This window comes from Chiloscyllium punctatum, chromosome 8 (assembly GCF_047496795.1).
Source record: "Chiloscyllium punctatum isolate Juve2018m chromosome 8, sChiPun1.3, whole genome shotgun sequence".
In the NCBI taxonomy this organism is placed as follows: domain Eukaryota; kingdom Metazoa; phylum Chordata; class Chondrichthyes; order Orectolobiformes; family Hemiscylliidae; genus Chiloscyllium; species Chiloscyllium punctatum.
Window position 1 is genome coordinate 44,309,988 of NC_092746.1, and position 26,497 is coordinate 44,336,484.

Sequence of the window (26,497 nt, forward strand, 5' to 3'; positions counted from 1 at the left end):
TCTGCTAAGGAGTTGTGAGGTCCTGCAGTTAACATACAACAGATGTTCTCTTTTACAGGACATTTGTCCAATAAATGAGACACGTCCCTGACAGCAAAATGTAGGATCCATCATCTTGGTAATGCACTCTGGCAATCCGGAAACAAACGGCCTTTGGCAGGAACCATGTGCTGCTGAAAATTTCATTTAAGCAGCCTGTGACTCTCATCATTGTGCAAGATTAAATTTGTTCATTTTCTGCAGTACCCCAACTGAGGATCCTGCATCTAAATTTAGAACATCCGGATCATGCTTAGGTTATATAAACACCAGAGATTACATTTTTCGTTTCACTTTCTAGATCTTTCAAAACTGTAGTTAACTTTTTGAAGTTGATTTTAGAAGTTGCAGTTCACTAACTCCTACAATGACACCAGGAAGCAAATCAGTTATTTATAATGTCATATGGATGTTCTGGGGCTAAATAAGGAAAGGCTTACATTTATTTTAGCAATTTTCACCACCAAATGTCAGTGTGCTTTATTGCCAATTAAATACTTTTGAAGTGTACTCACTCCCTTTAGCCACAAGAGCAGTACCTGCCTCCTTGTTGAAAACACAATGTTTTGACCTCAAATACTTTGTGCTTGTGAATTCCACAAACTCACCATAATCTGGGTGAAGTAATTCTCCTCATCTCAAGGTTCTGGATGGTAGACTGGTTAGTAAAGTTGGATCACATGAGATCCAGGGGGAGCTAGCGAATTGGGTTCAAAATTGGCTTGAAGGTAGGAGACAGAGGGTGGTGGTGGAGGGTTGTTTTTCAGACTGGAGGTCTGCGACCAGTGGTGTGCCACAAGGTTCAGTGCTGATTCCACTGCTGTCCTTCATTTACATAAAGGAGACAATAGGAGATATGGTTGGTAAGTGGTATTGTGGATAGTGAAAAAGGTTATCTCAGAGAACTTTGGTCAGATGGGCCAGTAGGCTGAGGAGTGATAGAGGGACTCAAAGTTAGATAAGTGTGAGGTGTTGCATTTTTGTAAGGCAAACTAATACTTCCACACTTAATGGTAGAGCCCTGGGGATTATTGCCAAGCAAAGAGACCTAGGGGCACAGCTGTATAGTTCCTTGAAAGTAGAGTTGCAGGTAGACAGGGTGGTGAAGAAAGCATAGTACACTTTCCTTTATTGGTCAGAACATTGAATATAGGAGTTGGGATGCCATGTTGCAGCTGTACAGGACATTGGTGAGGCTGCTTTTGGAATTCTGCATATAATTCTTGTTGCCCTTCTATAGGAAGGATGTTGTTAAACTTGAGTGGCTGCATGAAATATTTACAAGGATGTTGCCAGGGTTGGAGGTTTCAAGCTATAGGGATAGGCTGGATAGGCTGGGGCTTTTTTTCCTGAAGTGTTGAAGGCTGAGGGGTGACCTTATAGAAGTTTATAAAATGATGAGGGACATGGATAGGGTAAATAGCCAAGACGCTTTTCCTAGGGTAGGTGAGTCCAAAACTAGAGCTCATATGTTTAAGATGAGAGAGAAAAGATTTAAAAAGAACCTGAGGGGTAACTTCCCCAAGCAGAGTGTGATGCATGTATGGAATGAGCTGCCAGAGGAAGTGGTAGAGGCTGATACAACTACAACATTTAAAAGGCATCTGGATAAGTATATGAATAGGAAAGGTTTAGAGGGATACCAACCAAATGCTGGCAGAAAAGACAAAGTCAGATTGGGATGTCTGGTCAGCACTGATGATTTGGACCAAAGGGTCTGTTTCTGCAATGTATGATTCCGTAACTCAGTGACTTGCAATGCATTGACTGTGCCTTTCACAAAGTTGTCAATTCATAATTGATCTAGCCACATTCAATGTATCTATGTTTCACCAAATTACAATGCAGAATTCGATTGATGTGAACAGGAAGCTGAAAAGCTCAGATATGAGCATGCAAGACGGTACTTAATTTTATCGTGAACAGCTTGCAACATAATTAACATTTGTTAACCTTTACAAAAATATAATTGTCAAATATCTATCTGATCTTCAGGTGAAAAATGTAATTTGATTTTTGATAGCTGAGGAGTCAGCAAATTTGTATCAATCTTAGGAATCATCAAAAAGGCCTAAAACATCTGCATGAAACATGGTTTCCTGTGTTTGTTTTCTTCTGATATCAGATTGTGGTATTTTGAGTAGGTTGTATTAATATTCGCAATTCATTTGAATTTCCATTTGTTTCTGACCTCATTTTTGGTACCTCTAATGCCATGTTAAGACTCTGTAGCCCAAAGTCATTAACCTTTTGGTTCAGCAAAGTATTTTGCCCAGAAGCAAGTTGATTAGTGAAGTTGGTGAGAACTGCATATAAAATGAGTTGCTGGGTGATAGGTGACCAGGTTCACAAAGCTTTGCAGACTGATGTTTGCATAGTCTTCAAACCCTTCATTTAGAGACCCAGAATTGCAATGTACATGTACCAATTTGTTTTAAACTTTAAGCTGCTATGCAGCACTGTTTAAATTGTTATTTCAATTTTATTGTGATTAAAATAACTTCATCCTTTTTATATCACTATTTATAGTTCAGGGAATACTACCAGTTTGGTATAGGTATAATGTTAGATTTATATGAATGAGAAGCTGAAAAGTAACAAAAGCGTATCCATTCCAGAAAACTTTGACCTTTTTCAGTGAAATAATTGCTATTTCTAAGCAAGAATATTAATTTTGCAGTTGAAATATATTAAAAATGTACTTTGTATTGTGAAATTGTCACATTTTGAACATTAGAACAGGCGTCACTAATTCAGCCTAGCAAGCATTCAATGAGTTTATGGCTCATATGTGTCTTAACCTGGTCCATTTATATTCCTTTAATTTGGACTCCCCCACTACTGGAAAAGCTTTTTTTTTTGTGTCTATAATACTATGTTAATTTCCCCATTTTTTTTGTTTTGGACAGTAGATGCCTTTAAAACTTGTCTTGATTTGTCTTTTATTTATCTATTTGTTTTATAACCACACTCTTTAGGCTTGCATTATATCAGTTTTGACATTCTTGCCTTCCATAGTACATAAAAATTTTCATTTTGTCTTTTTTCACCCCTTTTATCTGCTGCCCACCAAGCCCTCATGTGCTCAGGGCGCAGAGTGGAATCGCTGACCCTGTTGCTTCTCCTGACTCCATTCCTGTCATCCCATCTCCTCCACTCCCTATAGCTTCTGTCAAATAATGCATCTTAGGTCCAAAGAATAGTGCAGCACAGGAGGAGGCCAATCAGTGAATCAAGCTTGTGTCAGCTCTTTCAAAGAGATATCTGGTCACTGCTTGCAGTGACCACCCCTCCGCCTACCTAACCCATTCTTTACCTGTTCCTTGTTTTTGCTCCAAGTGTCCAACCAATTTCCTTTTAAAACACTAACTTGACTTTGCATCCACCTCTTTCAGGGAGAAAGTGAATTTCAGTTCTGAACAATTTTTTATTAGGTGTCTTTCCTTTTCTTGCGTCTGGTTTGTTAAAATTGACTGGTATAAGAAGTTAAATGGGAAGTCATCTAATTGTCAATCCTTTAGCAATTTGGGACAGTTTTTATTTATTCTATCTAAATGCTTCATGATTTCATTCATTGCCATCAAATTCCCACATGCTAGTTGAGGGTCCAGAAATCAATCTCTGCAAAGTCTTAGCATCCTTCTGATGTCTAAAATTAGAAAGCATAGTCACAGTAACATTGGACAGTTTTATATAGATTCAGAACTCTATGCTTCTATTTATAAAACCCATCAAAAGTTTGTTTTCAGTATGATGTACTTTATAACTTCGTTTTTACCAGACAATTGCATGCATCTTGGTTGTCCATATTATACAACAAAGGCTGCTGCTTTGAATCTGTTAAAATTTTGTTTGGAGAGCTGCTCTTGATCTTAAGGGCTACTTTATGATTTTTCTTTGGAGACCAGTACTTTATTTTCAGGGACTCTTTTTTTTTTCCACATTAACCACTTATTATGTGATAGAGTAATGTGGTAAAAATGCCACCTGTATTTGAATTGATGTCTGGGGTTTTTGGACTGGTACAGAAGAAGAATTGAGTAATAAATGCTAAGTTATTAACCTTCCATTAAACTTAAAACCACAACATTCTTTGGCATAAGAAAACAGGCATCATTTGGAAATAACAGTTTTTATTCAAAATAACTGATAAGCACTTTAAACGGTCACTCTAAAATTGTCCTGCAGGCAAGTCAGGTCATGGCTAATATATTTCCATCATGTGTACACAAAACTGGAACATTTTATCGAGGCAATCATTACCCTATTTACGATGCCTTCGATCGTGATTGTAGATTTTAATATCCCAATTGGAAATGTTGATTTATAATAGTACCTGCTATGTTTCTCTCCAAATAATAGGTCCTGTTCTAATGTGACCTTCAATTCTAATTGTGACTCGAGCAGCAGGTTGCAGATTCTGTGTGCCTCAAGTACCTTGGTAACTTTGTTTTGGTCGCTGAGTGGGTACAGTGCTATCAAGCCCAGTCTGCCTGAACACGTGCGTCCCAGTATGACACAATATATATTCAGCTCTCCTGGACCCTGAATTTGCTCACCAATATCCAGGCTCTTGCTTGAAAGTTTTCTAGTTCTGACAATAGGTTACAGCCATGAAAAGATAACCATTTTTCTGTCCACAAATGCTGACCAGTTGCTGAGTATTTCCAGCTGTTTGTTTCAGATTTCCAATATCTAGAATATTATGACTTTTATTTTTTCCCAAATACCTTGCTAGTGCAATATCCCCAGGATATTAATAGTGGGATTTGCCATTGATCAGAAATTGAGTTGGACTAGCCATCTAAATCTGGTGGCTACAAGAACAGATCACAAGCAATATTCAAACAAGTTTCAGCAGCTGTTCCAATGATAATCAATGGTTACTTATCGTGCTAGGAAAAAGACTAATTTTCGAGAATTAATTTGATTGAGAATTTTGTTTACCACTGCAGGATGTTATGACCAGGTGAGAAGGGATAAACTGCTCGTCTTCTTTTGAACATTCTCAGGTGGTTGCAATTAAAGTTTGTGTTTTTTTGCACAAGGACATGCCTTTTCTCTCCAGTTAAAATGTCATTAACTGTGACCATAAGTAGAAATAATTACAAGATTTTGAGGAGAAGAGCTAAGTTTGAGAAAAATAAGAGGTGATGTCAAACATATGGCCTTCATGCAGTCACTTGAGCCCTCACACAGGCACAGAGGTAAAACGGGGTAGTGTCCAGAACAAAGAAAGTTTGAAGTCTATACGGTTGAGAACGCTTTGAGTGTCCTTGTCATGTAAAGGTTTAACCTGAGACCACAGTCGGTCAGCTGGTTGTTTGAGCTATGAAATTGATGTGGGTTAGCTGAGCCCTCACACAGGCACAGAGGTCTATCAGTCAGGTGATCTGTGACCATTACAACTTAATGTTTTGATCCCTTTTTTAAAAAACCGTTTAAGCCCATGAAGGTTAATGAATATGTTAAATCTCCCTGCAGGATTGAAAGATTGATCGTCGCCATATAATACATTAAATGAGTTTCTAGTGCACATTGAGGTGATGAAAGGTTTGATAATATAAACATGTTTTTGATCAATTTTGCCAGTTGCTGTAATATTTAATATGATTTTTAATTATTCAGAAGAATTATGAATGGAATCTAGTTCATTGCCGTTCTTATCTGACTCCAAACCTATCCACCCTGTCGACCAAATGCAAATCTGATTCTATTTTTTAAATATACTGCCTTCTTTGAATTGAGTTCATGTTTGCATTTGCTAAAACTGTTGCCAATTCTGTATTCACTTTCAGGTTTGTGTTCTGGAGTTGATGCTTCCTCGCTTGTGTTTAGGTTGGCATGCTTTGAATGGGGAACCTTCACATTCTGCTGTGTATTATCATGTGGTGACTCTGATTTCCTTGTAGAGAATAGGAGAAAATTTGACATTTGACGGAGAATGCATAAGCCGATTTAATTGGGATTTTTTCTCACTTCCTTTCTTGCAGAAGATGAAGATGATGAGATTCCTGAATTGAATCTAGGAACTGAATCTGAGCTGGAAAGCCAAGATCAGAAAACTGAAACGAAAGAAGGTAGATAATTACAATTCGTTCCATTTATTTGTGAAATCCATTTGCACTATGTGAATTATTGTGCATCATTAAATTAATTGCATAACTGAAAGCTGTAGTCAAAAGTTCAGGAATTGATTTTGAGGTTAAACTGCCAGTGATGGGTTCATCATTGTGTAATCTGGTTGCTCTTTAATGTTTTTAACCTCCAGCCTTTCAAGTCAGAGCTTGCTAGACAGTTACCATTGAAATTGCATATATCACTGAAATTCTTGAGTTGAAAGGGCTTATGTCATCAGTGTTGTCGAATCAGCAATGGGAGCAATATTGACAGTTTTGTGTGCTTGAGAAAATTGTACTTTAATTTTGCCACCTTTTAAGTTTGAATGCTAGTTTTGAAATATTTTTAGGAAGTAGTCAAAAACTTAAATTTCATATCAATGGCTTGGTTGGAGGGACCAAATGAATGCTTGCTGATGATACTATGGTACATGACTTTGTAAGTTGAGATAATGACATGGCCTTGCAAAGGGAGGTTAAGTGAAGTGGTAAACATCTAGCAGTTGGGGTATATGTGTATTAGTCCAGTAGGCAAGAAGAATAGAAAGCAAGCAAGTTAATAAAAAATGGATGGAAGTTGCAAAACTCTGAAATTCAGATATGATAAATGAATCAAATATTAATATACAGTTACAGCAAGTGATTTGGAGGGTGAATTGAATGTTGTCCCTCTGCTCCTTTTTGTGATAACACTGAACTAATTTTGGTCTGGACTCTGATTCATATGCTTTAAAAATACTGTACCTGAAATCCTACTGTTACCGTGTAAGTTGGGAGAGTCAAACTATGCTAGCATCTTGTGGCAGGGTTGCCATTTTCTAAGCTAATATCAAAACCTTGTGTGAATTGTGATTTCCCAACTCTGTTTCACAGTAAGAAACTTTTTTTTTAAATATTAGGTTCCATGAGTAATTATCCATAATTCTTTGCTTCATGATAAAACATCCTCAGACCCACAGAAATTTTCAGGTCAAACCCTCAGCACTTACCTCTAACTAGCATACCCTCTTCACTCCTAATGTCATTTTCCTTGCTCTCTGACCCAGCAGAAATGCACCAGCAACACTCGCTCTCCTGCCATTGACTGGACAGGAACTAGTGATTGCAGAAGGTAGTTAGGGAGTAAGGGTGTGGAAAGGAGTCAACACTGATTTGAGAAGAGTGAACACTGTCTATGATGGGTTGTCGTGTTGGCAGGGAGTGATTGGTGGGTGAGAACTGCCCATGGTGAAGGATGATGGGATGAGTGAAGTCTGGCAATGATGATGGTGGCGGGCTGCTTGTGGGTGAACACTGTCTAAGATTGAGAGGAGATGCAAGCACTGTCTGTCATGTGGGGCAGGAGTGGCAAATGTAAAAGGCACAGGGGCTGAACATTTCTGTGGCTGTTGGAGTGCTTTGACAGTCCAGCTGATTTGCTTTAAGTTTCTCTCCTTTTGATCTACTTTGCAAAACAGAGTGTCAGTGCAAAAAAAGGACAAAAAGCCCAAAGCTGTATGGATTCAGACAGGGTACAACTGGAAATTGGAGGTTTAAATTTCACATGCAAATACTACAAATGTTCTGACGTGGAACTTTCTTCACCTTCCAAAGTTCATTAGTTATGTAAGTTGAGTCAGAGGCCAATCCTATGCTAGAATATATTGACCCTATTTGATCTTTTTTAAATCTTAGATGACCTAGTTTAAAAATAATTAAATACATTTTCTAGATGTGTAAATCTGTGAGAATTTTAAGCGTTTGATAGCCTGAAATCATAGTTTCCATACTGTGTGGAAACAGGCCATTTGGCCCAACAAGTCCACACCAACTCTTTGAACAGCATCCCTCCCCGACACCTCCCCCTTATACGTCCCCACATATCCCATGGCTAATTCAACCCAACCTACATATCCCTGGACACTATGGGCAATTTAACTTGGCCAATCCACCGAACTTGCACATGTTTGGACTATGGAGGGAACCCACGCAGACACGGAGAATGTGCAAACTCCACATAGACAGCCCCCCGAGGTTAGAATTGAACGCAGCTCCCTGGTGCTGTGGGGCAGCAGTGCTAACCACTGAGCCACCGAGGAATCTTAACATTCCTCTATTCTGGTGAACCTCACTCATTGTGAAAGTCGCTTTTGTTTAATCCTCCAAAACTGTCTGCTCCTGCAATAGTCTCTGCATTGATTCACAGTATTGGTATCATGAAGACTGTGTTGATCTTAACGACAACATGTTCAGGATTCAACATTTCTGGAAAACTTTACAACCATTACTTAAACTTTAAAATTGTTGTTGTTATTATTATTATTATTACTACTACTTAATATAAAATTAGTAAATGATTATGGTTGTCATGGACCAACTGGGCCAAAGAGTCTGATTCTGTGCTGTATGCCTCTGTATGCTTACTAAAATGATCCTGAGGTTGGATGGAGGAAAATGAAGTATTTTCACACTTAAACCGTGAATCTCTTTTGCTATGGTTTTAGACTAGCTTTATGCATGACAATCATTTCCAAAAGAAAAGTTACTCTGACGTTAGTACAAAAAGATGTTCCAAAGAAAATCAGATTAAATATGGTATTCCCATCTCTTTAATGTCACCAGTTAACTGATGTAGTAACATCTTCTGACAGCAGGGGGCACTGCCTACACTATATAATGGTGTTAGCAGTGTACAGAGGAACCTCGATTAGCTGAATGATGCGGACAGGGAGGGTTTTGTTAGTTTAATCGAATGCCGGATGACATTGTTGAGCCAAGCATCGGGACCTTGCGATCTTGCTGGATAATCCGGATAATCGCATGCCAGATAATTGAGGTTCCTCTGTACATGCAGCCTATTGCTCAAGCTGATTTTGCATTTATCTGCTGCTGATTCCTATCATTATAGAATTGTTATCGTGCAGAAGGTGGCCATTCTGCAATCATACCTGCACTGACTCTCCAAATGAGCAGTACTTTTCTCCCACTTCTCCTTGTAGCCCTTCTAAATGCTTTACTTGAACCTGATTCCACCACTCAGGCAATGCAATCTATACCATGTTGACATGCTGCATGAAAAAGGATTTTCCTCTGTCACTTTTCCTGCTTTTACAAATTTGTGCACCTCATTTTCTCTTTTTATGAAAAAGGAGCTGGATCTCACTGAGAGCCAAAAGGAACCAAATTAATAGTTCTGGCTTTTTAATATAAATTGTAGTGGCAAATAAGTGAGTACGGTTGGGTGAGTATTTATACTATCCTTATAGGAATAAAAGAAGATAGGAACTTAACGCTTATAGTTTCAGATCCTTATTTGGGGTTTATAGTTTTAAGAGCAATAGTGCAGGGGTCCAGAGAAGAAGGGCCCTTTAAGTCATTAATATTATTTAAACTCTTAGAGTGTCCTTAAAAATAAATTAAAGGGTAAATCATGGAAGGAGAGCTCAAGGCTGTCATGTGCTCCTGCTAATCTGGGAAGTCGGACACTGTTACAGTGCTCAGTACCAGAACGTGTGCAGAACGTCTCCAGCTGCAGCTTCTGGAAGCCTGAATTTTGGAGCTCGAGAACAGCTGAAGATAATGTGGAGCATCTATGAGGTTGAGCAAATATAGAGAGGTGTCATTCCTTATGAAGGGCTTTTGCTCGAAACGTCTATTTTCCTTCTCCTCAGATGCTGCCTGACCCGCTTTGCTCTAATCTGGACTCTGATCTTCAGCATCTGGAGTCCTCACTTTTGCCTAGATAGAGGGGTGCGCAGGCAAAGATTCCACAGGCAGGGGGGGAATGGATGACCACCGTGTAGAGAAAGTGAACTAGGCAGGCAGTGCAAGAAACCACTGTGACAGTTCTCAACAAAACAATTGCCAGTTTGGATACTATTGGGAAAAATGGCCTCTTGGCAGAAAGTAGTAACAACTAGTCTTGTTGCACTACAGTTAGCTCTGCTGCATGAGAGGTTGAATAAGTGTGAGAAGATGATAACAATGAGGGATTAAGTCGTAAAGAGAATAGACCAACATTTCTGTTGCTGCAAATGAGACTCCGTAGGACCAGTAAAAGCTAGACAGATCGCATCTGGGCGGAACTGGAACAGATATCCTGGGGGAATAGTTACTAGTGAGGTTGGGAGGGTTTAAACTAAAAGTGGAGGAAATGGGAACCTAGACAGGCAAACAAAAGAGAGAGAAACAGGGAAAAATAAAAGACAGAAAAGGAAATTTGAAAAGTGGAGAATTCAAGGGCCAAGAAATCAAACAGGGCCACAGCACAAAATACCGCGAATGGGACTAAGAATTAGATTAGATTACTTAGAGTGTGGAAACAGGCCCTTCGGCCCAACAAGTCCACACCGCCCCGCCAAAGCGCAACCCACCCATACCCCTACATCTACCCCTTACCTAACACTATGGGCAATTTAGCATGGCCAATTCACCTGACCTGCACATCTTTGGAGTGTGGGAGGAAACCGGAGCACCCGGAGGAAACCCACGCAGACACGGACAATCCTTAAAGCCTTGTGTCTTGAGGCATAGAGCACTCAATAATATGGATGAATTGGTTGTGAAAATAAATAAAGATGGGTTTGATATGTTTGGTATTATGGAGACATTACTGCTGGGTTATCAGGGATTGAAACTAAATATTCAGGGGTAAGTAAAGTCCAAAATAAATTAACACAATTGCGAGGAAGAAAATGAGCTGTGAGAGTGGAATCTGTATGGGTGGAGCTTAGTAACATCAAATGGCAAAAAAAATAGTGAGGATTATATAGTGGCATTAACCAGGAAATTAGAGGTGCAAGCAATAAAGGTATGGTTACAACAATTGGTCACTTTAAACTGCATACAGATTAGGAAAATCCAATCCAATGCATAGAGGAGGAATTCCTCAATTACTCAGGAATGTGGGCCATGAACATTGGTGTACTTACATTCCTTGATATCAGATAAACTGGAGAGAAAGAGTTTGTTGAGTGTGTGGATTCTTCTCAGGATGAAAAACAGTAGTGGTCCTTTGCAGATTTGGGAGAATGTGACCCTAAGCTGAACACGGCTGACTGCATAGAGAGTAGGTGGCAAACCTGGCTGCAAGTGTGAAGCAGAGGATCCGGAGGGCCACATTCCTGATGAAGAGCTTATGCTCACATGTCGACTATCCTGCTCATCGGATGCTGCCTGACTGGCTGTGCTTTTCCAGTCCCACGTTTTTTGACTGATCTCCAGCATTTGCAGTTCTTACTTTCTCCTGCATTTCAGAATCGGTACATTGAAGAACCAACAAGAGATCATGCCATCCTAGACTAGGTATTGTGCATTCAGAAAGGAATGAATCACAGTCTAGCTTTGTGAAGCCTCTTGGGGAAGAGTGACCATAGTATAGTAGAATTTTCCATTGCAATGAGAGTGATGTACTTGATTTTGAGATGAAGAGCCTGAATCTAAGCAAAGGAAATTCTGATGGTATGAGGCGCAAACTGGTTATGATAAATTGGTAATGTTACTTAAAGGGATGATTGTGGATAGGTAATGGAAAATATTTAGAGTGCATAGAGTCAGAGTCATAAAATATCAATATCAGGTTCCCTGGCTTTTCCTTACCACCTTTCTTAAATAGTGGTGCCACATTAACCAGCTTCCAGTCTTCTGACACCTCACCTGTGACTGATGATACAAATATCTCAGCAAGGGGCCCAGCTTCCCACAGTGTTCTAGGGTACACCTGATCAGGTCCTGGGGATTTATCCACTTTTCTGCATTTTTAAAATATCTAGCACCACCATCTATGTGATATGGATATTCACCATCTATAGAGAAGCTGAACAATTATTCAGTCCAGTCTGACACAAAAATAAAATTGGAAAGATAGTCTGGTTATAGCTAACAAGGGAACTAAGGGGTAGTATAAGAAAGCGCATGTAAATGGTCAAAAAAGACAAACCTGAGGATTGGAAGCAGTTTAGATTTCAGCAAGGGAGGACAAAGGGATTGATTTAAGGCAAAAATAGAGCACGAGAGTAAACTTGTGGGAAATGTACAGTGTGACTATAAAATTATCAATAGGAATGTGAAAAGAAAAGGATTGGTGAAGAAAGGCGTAGGACCTTTACAATCAAAACAGATGTAGTTATAATGAGGAATGAAGAGACTAATTATATAATAAATAAATAAAAAAACGAAAGAACTGTGGATGCTATATATCAGAGACAAAAACAGAAGTTGCTGGAAAAGCTCAGCAGGTCTGGCTGAATCCGACGAGAAATCAATTAACATTAATTTCTCTTTACAAACGCTACCAGACCTGCTGAGCAGTCTGTAATTAATATATACTTTGATTCTGTCTTCACAAATGAGGTCACAAATAGAGTCCCAAAAATGTTGGGGAACATAGAGTCTAGTGTGAGAGAGGAACTGAAGAAAATCGGTATTAATAGAGAAGTTATATTAGGGAAATTGATGGGATTAAATGTTGATAGATTCAAGGGTTCAATTCATCTACATCTTAGGGTTTTTAAGGAAGTGGCCCTGGAAATATTGGATGTGTTGTGTGTAACTTTTCAAGATTCTATAGATTCTGGAACAATTCTTATGAATTGGAGTTTAACTGATGTAACTCCACTATTTAAAAAAAGGAGATACAGAGAAAACTAAATTATAGACTGTTGTGGAGAAAATATAGAGAACCACCAGGAGACGCAGAGTTCTTCAAGAAGTAGGTCATTTATTTGCAAACAAAAAACCGTGACACTGAGAAAGCAGATTCTCGAATGCCCACGAACCTCCGGGTCTGTCGATTTTTATATTTTTTTTATCATGTTTCTGTTAGCTTATCAGCATGACCAACTATATTCATCAAACTATCTCACTCTAGCTACACAATAAACCAGTGATGTTAGTTCCCATTATCTCTTTAGTTGTACATTCTACTTAATGCTATTCTAATGTCTTGGTTAGATATTTATTGCTAACTCTGCCTACAGTGATCTTTCCATTCCAGACTAACCTGTCAAGGTAGATATTTAGCTATTCCATCTATTATAATAGTCTCCTGTCTCAAGCTGACTCTACTAACTATTAATTAGATATTTTAATGTTATGTCCCAAATATTTATGGTCCCAATCCTGTCATAATGACACTTAACAGAGAAACTTGCTTTATTACTTGTGTTATCTCATCTCGCCATAATGACCTTTCTGCCTTAACTTTACTCTGCTAATTGGTGTAAGGACATTCCATTATGGTTATCCCATCCTGCCTTCCACAGACCACAGATTGCCAGTGGTCTTCATGCTTTAACCCTTCCCATGCTTTCACGTTCTTTATTTTCCATAAGACCAGTTAGCCTGGCGTTGGTATTGGGAAAAATGCTAAAACATTTAAGGCAGAGTACATGACAAAACAGTGAAATGATCATACAGAGTCAGCATGGATTTACAAAAGGCAAATCTACTGGAATTTTTCAAGGATGTAACTAGTAGAGTCGATAATGGGGAGCCAATGGTTGGTGTTCATTTGGACTTTCAGAAGGTTTTCAATAAGGTCCCACTTCAGAGATTATCATGTAAAATTAAAGCTCATGGGATTGGGAGCAGTGCGTAGAGAACTAGGCAAAAGTGAAGACTGCAGTTGCTGGAGATTAGAGTTGAGAGTGTGGTGCTGGAAAAGCACAGCAGGCCATGCAGCATCCAAGGAGCAGGAAAATCGACATTTCGGCCAAAAGCCCTTCATTAGGATAGAGAATTGGCTGGCAGACAGGAGTTGGCTAGTATAACTAAGCCGTTCTTTTTCTGAGCAGGCAATGACTAATGGGGCATTACAAGGATAACCACAGGTATTTGCAGTGTGCATTAATGATTTTAGTTGAGGGAACTAAATATAGTATCTCCAAGTTTACAGATGAGATAAAGCTGGGTGAGGAGGATACAGAGATGCTTCATTGTGACTTGGATAAGTTGAGTGAGTGACAAAATGCATGGCAGATGAAATATAATATGGATAAATGTGAGGTTATCCACTTTGGGGACAAAATCAGGAAGGCAGATTGTTATCTGAACAGCGATTAGATTGGGGAAGGGGAAGATGCAGTGAGACTTGGATGTTCTTGTACACCAGTCGCTGAAAGTAAACATGTCGGAGCAGAATGTCCTGAAGAAGGGAAATGGTATTTTGGCCTTAATTGGAAGGTTTCAAATACAGGAGCGGGGATAGGATAAGACCTTGGTGAGACCACACCCTGGAGTATTTTGTGTAGTTTTGTTCTCCCTATTGGAGGAAAGATGTTCTGGCTATGAAAGGAGTGCAACTAAAGTTTAACTGGAGACAGGACTGATGTATAAAGAGACTAGATTGGTTAGGACCATATTCGTGGAGTTTAGAAAAATGAGGGGGCAATCTCGTAGAAATCTATAAAATTCTCACAGGATTGGCAAGGACAAACGAAGGAAGGATGTTCATGATTTCAGGTAGCCCAAAACAAGGGGTCATAATCTAAAGATATGGGATAGACAATTTAGGACTGAGGTGAGAAATCTTTTTCACCCAGAGAATGGTGAGCCTCTGGAATTCTCTTCAATAGAAAGCAGTTGAAACGGCTTCATGTTTACCTTAGGGTGGCTTGAATTGAGGCCTTCAATAGGTCATAAGATGATTGTTTCCATATAAATAATATTTAGTGTTACAAGGAAGAGGCAGGCAATTCACTTGAAGCCAAAATGTTTGGAGAGCTGGTACAGGCATGATGGGCTGAATGGCAGCCTCCTGCTCTGTAACAGTTCTATGATTCTACAAGACTGAGGTATCAAAGTATTAATACACTTCAAGACATCTGTCTCAGCAAGAACCCACTCTTCATCTTGTATTTTATGAGCTAATATAGGAAAGCACTCAGACCATACAGTATATTGATGGTGGTGTTGACCAAGAAGCAGCATCATGTATGCTTATTGGCCAATATAATTATTGGCACCCACAATGCTCTTCTTTGGGAGCCACAAAAATTTGCAATATTTATTAATTACTTACCTTTGTCTCATCAGCAATTTAGACATTTTGCTGTTGTAAGAAATGTAATTCGAAGCATAAAATTGGAAATATTAGTAGATTAAGACAAAGTGTAAAGCTGTGTCAAAAGGATTTCGTTTTAGGTGAAGCTCGGTTATCCATTTTGGATCTAAAAAGAATATATCACCGTTTTATAAGAATGAAATACTGCAACCAGGGAAGGTCTCAATAGCCTTTTTTAGGTGGTAAGGTGTTTAGGGGCTTCCGTGCACATTGATTAAAATGTCTGAAACAGGTTTAATAAAAAATCTAAATGGCTGATAGAATGTAGAAACTGGATGATTAAAATACTTGAGAGTGGGAGGGTACATTAGAACTTAAACAACCCTGGTTTGTGCCTGGATTATTATGCTCAGTTCTGAACACCACATTGTTGGAAGGATATATTGTCCTTGGAAGGGGTGCAATGAGCATCAAGTTAATTTACTAGCATGGCACTTGAACTGCAAGGAGTAAATTATGAAAAATGACTCCAAACTATGGTTATATTCCCTGGAGTTAGGTGATTTGGGGCAAAGGTTTCATGGCATTTAAAGGAATACTGTCTCTATTTGTCCAACCAATTGCAACTTGTAAAATGTAGTCCTATAGATCAAAGTAATTCTGTGTAATGAGCATGAAAGAAACTTGGAACCCTTTTCAGCAGTGGGCAGGTAATGCTAGGCCAGATTTAATATTCAGCCTGAGATTGGTAGATTCCTATTTGCCAACGACATTAGGGGATTTGGGACAAATTTGGTATATAGGATGACAACTAAAAATGCTGGACATGCTGATCAGGTCATGTAATATCTATGCATGGAGACAGAGTTAACATTTGATGTGCATGAGTTTTCATGAGAGTATGTGGAGTTGGGTTGTAAGTTTTTTTTTCTCTCTCTCCCTCTCTCTTCCACCTCATATGTTAAATCTTATTACACTACATTTCATTCTGCTACATTTTAGTCTGATACTAAGAGTGAGAAGTCTGTAGGGTGATTTGATATGTTTTATAATGCCTGCTATTGAGCTGTGTGATTTAATGCTAGTAGAATATAAATGTAAAGTTTATATTCCATGTAAATGTGTTTCCATATGTATAAATTGGAATGGATTGTTTCACTAATTTACTGAATGATAAAGGGAAATACAGACAGATTACTGATACAAAAATTCTCTCTTTCAAGCTGACTGGGTTATATTTCTATATTAAATTTTGTTTTGGATTATTGAGTAAATTTATAATGGCACTTATAATTACTTGCACTGTATGTAAGCAAGTTCAACACATCACTGGAGCTCCATTAAACATCAAAGGTGAGGGAGATAATCACAGTGTTCTGCTGTGGAATAAATAACAGTCCAAGGAAATGCTGCTTTGTCAGATAGTGGTTGATCGGGACATGATGTCTTGTCTGAGTGTTTCTCAGTAACCTACTTTGATCAGCTATTTGTGCATCTGCTGGCTTCTCTTTCTCAACCAAAGAAGGGACAGTCATGAAATGAAGATCAAAGTGCACACAAGAGTGATAATTATTGAGGGAAAAAGAATAGAAGATTGCATAGAAAGCATAAAGATTGTGATTGTAGTGCTAAAGGACTTTACAATACTCCCAGCATGCAGCATTTTTGAATGCTGTTCATTCTTCTTCCTGACAAGTCAGCTGTTATGCTTTATCTGGTATTTAATAAGTAGAAATATGTTTCATTTTAACTAATTCTAGGAATCGATCAATATTTACCATGTAATCAACAAATAACCTGCATTCTGGTCATATTGTAAAGGGGTTCTTCTATATTGAACTTAAGAATCCATTGTTTGTTGTTTCTCAGCAAGATAAATGAGGGGAAGATACTTTATTTTTGATGACATTTTCAGCCATAGTAAGCATTAGGTAAAAGGCACTTGAAAGTAAAACATCTATTCTAAAGACAGCTATTAAATCTGCGGATAAGTACAGCAAATGGAGATATCTTGTAAAAATTACCTTGGGGATGTTTCTTTTAAACCACTATTTTAGGTTTTGTAAATAACTGAAGTTGACAAATAATTGCAAATATTTTTTGTAATCTTCGGTAAAATAATATGTGAAAAAACTGGTTGTGATAGTAATGGACTCTGCACACACACTGCTGAAAAGGAGATTTTTTTCTGAATAACTTAATCATATATTTTCACTAATACTTAAAGATTTCATGCTGTACTTAGAACCAAGAACAGTACAGCACAGGAACAGGCCCTTTGGCCTCCAAGCCAGTGCTGAGACATTTAGTCCTTCCATACTAAAACTACCTTCACTTACAGGATCCCTCTATTCCCTTCACATTCATGTACTCATAGAGTAATAGAGATGTACAGCACAGAAACAGACCCTTCAGTCCAACTCATCCATGCCAACCAGATATCCCAATTTGACATGGTTCCATTTGCTAGCACTTGGCCCATATCCCTCTAAACCCTTCCTATTCATATACCCATCCAGATGCCTCCATCACTTCCTCTGGTAGCTCATTCCCTACACGCACCACCCTCTGTGTGAAAAAGTTGCCCCTTTGGTCCCTTTTAACTTTCCTCCCCTCACTGTTGCTCTCTACTTCGGGACTCCCCAAACCCATGGAAAAGGTATTATCTATTTACCCTATCCATACCCTTCATGATTTTATAAACTTCTATAAGGTCATCCCTCAGCCTCTGATGCTCCAGGGAAAACACCCTATACTGGCAAATAGGACTAAATTAGTTCAGATATCTGGTCGGCATGGACAAATTGGACCAAAGAGTCTGTTTCCGTGCTGTACATCTCGATGACTCTATGACTCTATTATCCCAGTTTGGTTCAGGACAAAGGGGTAACTGTACATATGTTTCAGTTATAGCTACTGAGTCTGTGCATGGGGATATCAGATCAGATGGGACAGAAAACTGATGGAAGAAGGGTCTGGTAAAGCACTGCTCTTCATATGCAAATATATATAGTTTATAGGCGATATGTATACAGTTTCTGCTAGCTGTGTTCACCTTTTGTATACCTTTAGTTCTTGGGGGCGCCAAATGATATTCATAAATTAGTTAAACCCCAGAGTCCAAATGTGATCTATCACAGCACCATATGGGATAGATATTTTTGTAACTGGAGTTTGCAGTAGCAAGAGGTCTGGATTTTGACATTTATCATTAATTTCTAGACCAGAAAATCTCAGAAATATATCAAATGAGTCAAGAATGTAACTGCAGTATTATAACTAGATGTAAATTCAGGGTGATGTACTGAAGTAGCCTATCTCTCTTCCTCTAATTACAATGGGCAGAATTTAGTATCGGTGATGTGGGTTGAGTTCACAGTTGACAGAAGTAGTGTGAAAGTTTGCCAAAGGGCTCCTGAAGCTCCTTCAGTACAATCAAGCATTCAAGTGAGAAGCATCAGCCTCCCCGGGAATTTAGTTCCCAGTAGGTGCCGCGGAAAGCTGCATGTTAGTCAGACACTGGCTACCTGAGGTTACAGATAGTGACACCAGGAGTGATTGCTGCTGTCAGTGTTTCAGCAAGGCCTTCACCAGGAGTCATCATTGCATCCTGGAGACTGGTGAGTGTGGGCAGGTTGAGATTATGGGGTGCAGCTCACCAGCAAGGTGGGAGAGGGGAGATCAGCTGAAAAAAAAAGAAAAAAACACAAAAAAAAACTATTCAGCCTCTCCCTATAGCTCAAACCCTCCTATTCTGGCAACATCCTTTGTAAATCTTTTCTCAACTCTTCCAAGTTTCACAACATCCTTCTGTTAGAAGGGAGACCAGAATTGCACACAGATTCCAAAAGTGGCCTAACAAATTTTCTGTTCAACTGCTACATGACGTCCCAACTCCTATTCTCGATACTCAATAAAAGAAAGCATACCAAGCGCTTCCTTCACTATCCTGTCTACTGCAACTCAATTTTCAAGGAACTGTAAACTTGCATTCCAAAGTTTTTGTTCAGCAACATTCTGCAGGACCTTCCCATTAACTGTGTAAGTCCTGCCCTGATTTGCCTTTCCAAAATGCAGTATCTCAAATTTATTTAAATTAAACTCTATCTGTCATTCCTCAGGCAATTGGCCCATCTGATCAAAATCCCATTGTACTCTAAGGTAACCTTCTTTACTGTCCACTCCAATTTTGGCATCATCTGCAAACTTACTAACTATACCTCCTATGTTCACATCCAACTCATTTAAATAATGATGAGAAACAGTCATCCCGATGCTTCTTGAATGCTGCTGTTGTATCTGCTTTCACCACTACCTCTGGCAGTGCATTCTAGGCATTTACCACCCTTTGTGTGAAAAACCTGCCTCACACATCTCTTTTGAACTCAGCACTCCCTGCCAAGTGTGGCCTAACTAAAGTTCTATAAAGCTACTGCATAACTTGACTATTCTTATACTCAATGCCCCTTCTAATGAAAGCAAACATTCCATAGACCTTTTTTACAACCTTACCTACCCTATGCTGCCACCTTCAGTGATCCATGGGCCTGCTTGTCCAGATCCCTCGGCATATCAATACTGCTAAGGGTTCTGCCATTCACTGTATAATCTCCACCTGTACTTGACCTTCCAAAATGCATCCATTGTAATTTGTCAAGATTAAGTGAATTGGCCATGCTAAATTGCCCATAGTGTTCAGGGATGTGTAGGTTAGTCAGGGTAAATGTAGAGAAATAGGATAGGGGAATGGTCTAGGTGCGTTGCACTTCAGAGGGTCGGTGGGGACTTTGGGCCAAATGGCCTGTTTCCAAGTTTTAGGAATTCTATTATGAGTAAACTCCATCTGCCATCTTTCTGCCCATGCCTCCAACTGATCTATATTCAGCTGTAACCTCTGACAATTTCCACATTGCCCACAACTCTGCCAATCTTACTAACTAAATCAGCAGACATCACAGCACTGATCACTGTGGAGCACCACCAGTCGCAACCCACCATTCCAAAAAGCCTCCTTCCACTGCTACCCTCTGTCACCAGACTCAACCTGTTCTGTATCCATCTTGCCAGTTCACCACTCGTACCGTGTGACTTCACCTTTTGTGTATCAGTCTGCCATGAGGGGCCATGTCAAAGGCATTTCTGAAGTCCCACTTTCCCTCATCAATCATATTCGTCATGTCCTCAAAAAACTCAATCAAGTTATTGAGGCGTCGCCTCCCTCACAAGACCATGATGTGTGTTTTGCTAATAAGTCCCATTTGCTTCTAAATGCTGATGAATCCTGTCCCTGAGAATCTTTTCCAATAATTTCCCTACCGCTGATGTGATGCTCACAGGCCTGGAATTTCCTGGATTATACCTGCTACCCTCCTTAAACAACATTGGCTACTCTCCAGCCCTCTGGGACCTCACCTGTAGCCAGAGAGGATGCAAAGATGACTGTCAATGCTCCAGCAATTTGTTCTCTTGCCTTCCTCAATATCAGGTTAGATGGTTAGATTCCCTACGGTGTGGAAACAGGCCCTTCAGCCCAACAAGTCCACACCGACCCTCCGAAGAGCAAGCCACCCAGACCCATTGTCTTACAAATATCCTTGACTAATGCACCTAACACTATGGGTAATTTAGCATGGCCAATTCACCTGACCTCCACATCTTTGGACTGGGAGAAAACCGGAGCACCCGAAGGAAACCCATGCAGACATTGGAAGAAGGTGCAAACTCCACAGACAGTTGCCAAGGTGGGAATTGAACCCGGGTCCGTGGAGCTGTGAGGCCGCAGTGCTAACCACTGAGCCACCGTGCCGCCCCCCTAGTTCACAGGACCAGGGGACTTATCTACCTTAGTCCTTTGTAAGACTCACAACACTTCTTCCTTTTTAATAGCAACTTGGCTTAGAAATTTGACACTCCTTCCCTGAGCTCATCCTACACTAATTTCTTCTGTTTGAATACCAATACAAAGTATTCGTTTAGGACCTCACCAATCTCTTCTGGCTCCAAACATAGATTCCCTCCTCTGCTCTTGAGCAGACCAACCCTTTCACTGGCTACGCTCTTGCATTTTATAGATGTATAAAAAAAAAACTTGGCTCTTAGTCTCTTAAAGAATATTAATTTTGTTTTCAGATCAGAAGAATTTCAACAGGACAAGATCTTTAATCCTGCTCAAAAAATAACAGGGTTGATTACAGAGCAGGTTTAGTTCCTTTCTTAGGAAGGTTCAGGCAGCTTAGTAGTCCAGTTATCTCCTTTTGAAATGTCCAAACCAGAAGAATTTGATTCAAAGTCTGCAACTTCTTGGAATTGATCAAGTTCAGACTTCTAAATTTGTGAGATGTTATTCTGTCAGATCTGGAAAGGAACTAACCAAATTGTTTCCACATTTTCATAACAAAGAAACTGTAGGTGCGAGTAGAGGTTTGGAGTGAAGATAGGTAGTTGGTTTCTCTGGACTTAAGTTTCTATAACAGTGTTGGGAAAACAGGTTGGAATCTGTTTTGCTGTTGTTTAAGATCGTTTTAACCGTCTTCTATATCCGAATAGTTCTGTTTTCTTTCATGTAATAAGTTTCTGTTCTGTTGTTTGAGAAAATCTGCAGCCTCATGAATATTATCACAATCCTGATGCGAGAAGTATGCTGATAATTAAACCTTACTGCTCCACTAGCTGTCACAAGTGTATGAATCACCAAGATGAATAATTTTCTTGAGTTTGTTTCATTTGCCCTAGATAGCAGACAATCATCTGATTTCATCAATCAATAAACTTTTTAACTTATTATTAATTTACAATTATACGCAAGCTTGTATTTTAACAAGGATCTAAACCGATTAGTAACTACTATGCAAACTTGAACTATATCCCCATTAAATGCAAAAATGCACACAGTCGCATGTAGGACAGACAAAACAGTTTTGCAGAAATGAGTGGAAAATATAAGGCAAAAGGGTGGAATGAGATGACTTACTCAGTTATGTTATTTCTCAAATTATCATTCTTGACTCTTGCGTCTGAACCGTGAGAGTGAATAATCAGATATTGTCCCATCAAAGGCCATATAAAAACTCAGGAGTGAAAGTTAGTTTGACTGTTCTACTCTGTCCCTAGATTGGGATGATGAACTCAATTTGTGCTCCACTATCATTTAGTATAAAAATGTAAGGAAAGCAGAATAATATTATAAGAACAGCAAAGATACTGGTGACTGTGTGGAGTTTGCACATTCGCTGTGTCTGCGTGGGTTTCCTCCGGGTGCTCCAGTTTCTTCCCACAGTCCAAGGATGTGCAAGTTAGGTGAATTGACCATGCTAAATTACCCATCACAGTTAGATGCATTAGTCAAGGGTAAATATGGGGAATGGGTCTGGGTGGGTTACTCTTCGGAGGGTCGGTGTGGACTTGTTGGGTCGAAGGGCCTATTTCTAATCTAATCTAATCTAAACGTTTCTGTGCTGATTTGTGGAAGATTTTGTGTTAGTGATCATGCAAGTGATTTATGGCAACATGAACTGAAACTTCATTTTAGACAACTATCACAAATACAAATGCCAGCATTCTTTGAATCTAGATTGTCTGTTGCACCCAGAGTAGAAATGCCAAGCCACTAATTTTAACACTGTTGTTCGGAGTGCTCTCACTTTTGTACTTTAGTAGATAGTTAAATGTTTCCAACACGTGACTAAACTATATATTGAAATTATAAAAGTTTAGTGTGATTTAACTGAAATTATATATTGAAAACGACTTGGGCTGTTTGTTAAGTCTCTCATCTTTTAGAATGACCTTGTTGATTTCAGTTCTTGCATATATAAATTGCAAAACGTTTTTTAAAAAGTTGCATGTAACTTTTAAAAAAGTTTTGCAATTTACATATGGAAGAACTGAAAACAACATGGTCATTCTAAAAGATGAGAGACTTAACAAACAGCCCAAGTCGTTTTCAATATATAATTTCAGTTACATCACACTAAACTTTTGCTATAAATTCTGTGTCTTACGATCTCATACTCCGCAATCACCTGACGAAGGAGCAGCACTCCAAAAGCTAGTGCTTCCAAATAAATCGGTTGGACTATAACCTGGTGTTGTGTGATTGTTAACTTTATATTATTAGAGGTTTTGAAAATAAAAATAAGAATGCTATGCTTCAGTTATAAGAGGTGTTGGTGAGACCACATCTTGAATACTGTGTGCAGTTTGTCTCCTTACTTAACGATGTGAATGTGTTGAGGATGATTCTGAGGAGGATTACTAGATTGATGGCTGGAATGAACAAGTTTCTTATGAAGATAGATTTCACGGCTGGGTTTGTTTTCGCTCGAGTTTAGAAGACTGAGGTAGCTTGGTTGAGGTGCAAATGTTGTTGAATATGTTGACAAGATGGATGAGAGAGGATTTTCCCTCTAGTAGGTGAGAAATCTCTTTTTAAATTTTGGGGTTGCCCTTTTAGGACTGAGAAAAGCGGATTTTTTTTTTGCTGACTGTTGGCCACTTTGAAATTCTAGGTCATTGAATATTTTTAAGGTGAAGGCAGATTCTTATTAGGCAAGAGAATTGTAGCTTATCAGGGGTAAATGGAAGAATGGAATTCAAAATGCAAACTGAATAGCCATGATCTTATTGAATGTCAGATTATGTTTAAAGGGCTGAATTGCCGAAGCTTCTCTTATCTTGTGTGTTTGCGTGTATATTCTTATGTTTAATTATTGAAATTAATGATCTTATAAATCTGTACTTAGCAGAAATCTGTATAGAAGTTAATTTCAACAAGAAAAGGGTCTACGTTTTAAGTACTTGCCTATCAAGGGAATTTTTTTTAAGAAGTAAAAATCCAATTTCCTGAAGGTACTTTAACAGTCTTCTATAATTTGAAAATTGGTATTTCCATCCTATAATCAGTTATGTAAGTTCATTCTTAAGAATGTAGTACTGCATTGACTTGCATGGGCAATTTTGGAAGATTTAAGAATCTAAATTAAAGGTTTCATTTGTGCTATCATTTGGTCTTTGCAGTTTCTACCTGTAATCTATATAAATACAAAGCAGCGCACATGCTGATTCTTTTTTTGGTAGATAACACCAGCTGTTTCAGCAATGCATTCTGTTATAGGATTTGTTCAAAGACCTTTTGAACAAATCCAGATGAAACACTGCATTGTTGCGCTGTAGCTGTAATTTTTTCCAAAAGTTGGAAAAGGATAATATGCATATTATACAATGTATATTTCTTACCAGAAGTGTGCAGTAATTATACACCAACCTTTCAGTTTTGTAATCTGCTCTATTATTCTTAGTAATGATTTTTTTTTGAAGAAGAAGCACTTCATATTCTGATCAGTTTTCACTCGCAGTACATATTTTACAATTATCCCTTAGCAAGATCTTGAGCTTTGGGAGTTATCTGTATTAATACTGAAAGGTGATTAATACTGTTTCTTTTGCAGTCATTTCAATATCTGCTGTATTCTAATAAAGAAGAAATTGAATGTTAATCTTTTTGAATACTTCTGAGCTTTTAGCCTTTTTTCTTTTAAGCTGCTCCTAGAGAACTCACTGAAGAAGAGAAGCAGCAAATACTTCATTCAGAAGAATTTTTGATTTTCTTCGACCATAACATACGAATCATTGAACGTGCTCTTGCTGAAGATTCTAGCCTCTTTTTTGATTATGGTGGCAAGGAGTTGGATGAAAAAGAAGGGTATGTTTATCATATTTTGAAATAATTTGGGTAACCTGGTTGGCATGGACCGAAGGGTCTGTTTCTGCACTCTAAGACTCTGCCTCTTGGAGGAACTGTCATGTAATCAAATTGTATGTTGTGCAAATTGTATAACTCTTAAAAAGGAAACTGTCATTTTGCAAAATACCATCTCAAATTAGCTTTATTTCATTCGCCCTTGGAATAAGAGTATTGCTGGTAAGGCCAGTATTTGTTGTCTATCCCTACATGCTCTGAAGAGGATAGTATTCAGCTACCTCCTTGAACTGCTACAATCCTTGGCATCTGGTACACCTACTGTGCTATTACGAGGGGAGTTCCAAGATTTTGACTCAACAACAATGAAGGTTAGCATTTAGGTAGGGAGGGGGCAGAGTGGACTAGAGAGATCTTGCAACATTGGTGTTCACTGGCACCTACTACCCTTGTTCCAGATGGTCCAGATGGTGATAAGTGTTTGGAAGATGCTATCAAAAGAAGCTTGATGAATTTCCCCAGTGTATTTCGTGGATGGTACACATTGTTGCTTCTGTGTCCCAGTGGTGGAGAAAGTGAATGTTTATGCTGAAGGAAAGTAAACCGATCAAATGGGCTTTTTTTGTCCTAGATGTTCTATATAGAAAATTGTACTTATCCGGGTTGTTGGCATATCTAGCACAAAGCAAGATATGTTTCTATTAGCAGCCTTGGTCCCAGGTGGTGGCTACAGGAGTCCATCAGGGTGATATCCTCTGTCCAATTAACTGCTTCCTCATTGGCTTTCCTTCCATCATAATGTCTGAATGGATAAATAATGGTAATTGCAATGTCCAGTACATTTGCAACTCCTCTGGTATTAAAGCAGTGCATACCCAAATGCAACAATGGCTGGACAACTTTCATATTTGATTGATCAGTAATATTCAAGAGCCACACAAGAGCCTTGCTACAAATACCTTTCCTTCATATTGATTTATATTGCTGTTGCTGAATTCCCCCTCATTGACTTTCTGGGGATTACCATTGAACTGAAACTTAACTGGACCACACGTGTGGTCCATATGTCAGCATGGCTGTGTGTGTGGGAAGTCATATGTCACAAACTTGATTGAGATATTAGAAGAAGTAACAAAGAGGGTTGATGAGGGCAGAGCAGTAGGCATGATCTATATGGACTTGAGTAAGGTGTTCAACAAGGTTAGATCTCATGGAATACAGGGAGAACTAACCATTTGGATACAGAACTGGCTTGAAGGTAAAAGTCAGATGATGGTGGTGGAGGATTGCTTTTCAGACTGGAGGCCTGTGACCAGTGGTGTACCACAAGGATTGGTACTGAGTCCACTGCTTTTCAATATTTATGTAAATGATTTGGATGTAAACATAGGAGGTATAGTTAATGTTTGCAGATGACACCAAAATTAGAGGTGTAGTGGACAATAAAGAAGGCTACCTCAAATTACCAAAGGATCTTGATCAGATGGGCCAATGGGAGTGGCAGATGGAGTTTAATTTAGATAAATGTGAGGTGCAGCATTTTGGGAAAACAAATCAGGGTAGAATTTGTATACTTAATGATAAGGTCCTGGGGAGTGTTGCTGAACAAAGAAACCTTGAAGTGCAGGTTCATAGCTCCTTGAAAGTAAAATCGCAAGTAAG

At 38.9% G+C, this 26,497-nt stretch overlaps 1 protein-coding gene across 5 annotated transcripts in view; it reads left to right on the forward strand.

The window, feature by feature from the left end:
- LOC140480503 (cytoplasmic dynein 1 intermediate chain 1) overlaps positions 1-26,497 on the forward strand; it is a 279,676-nt gene that overhangs the window by 144,880 nt on the left and 108,299 nt on the right. For all 5 annotated transcript variants that reach the window (XM_072575444.1, XM_072575448.1, XM_072575445.1 and 2 more), the window contains exons 7-8: positions 6,033-6,119; positions 24,676-24,838. In XM_072575444.1, the coding sequence (XP_072431545.1) occupies positions 6,033-6,119; positions 24,676-24,838 (250 nt within the window). The remainder of the gene's footprint in view (positions 1-6,032; positions 6,120-24,675; positions 24,839-26,497) is intronic.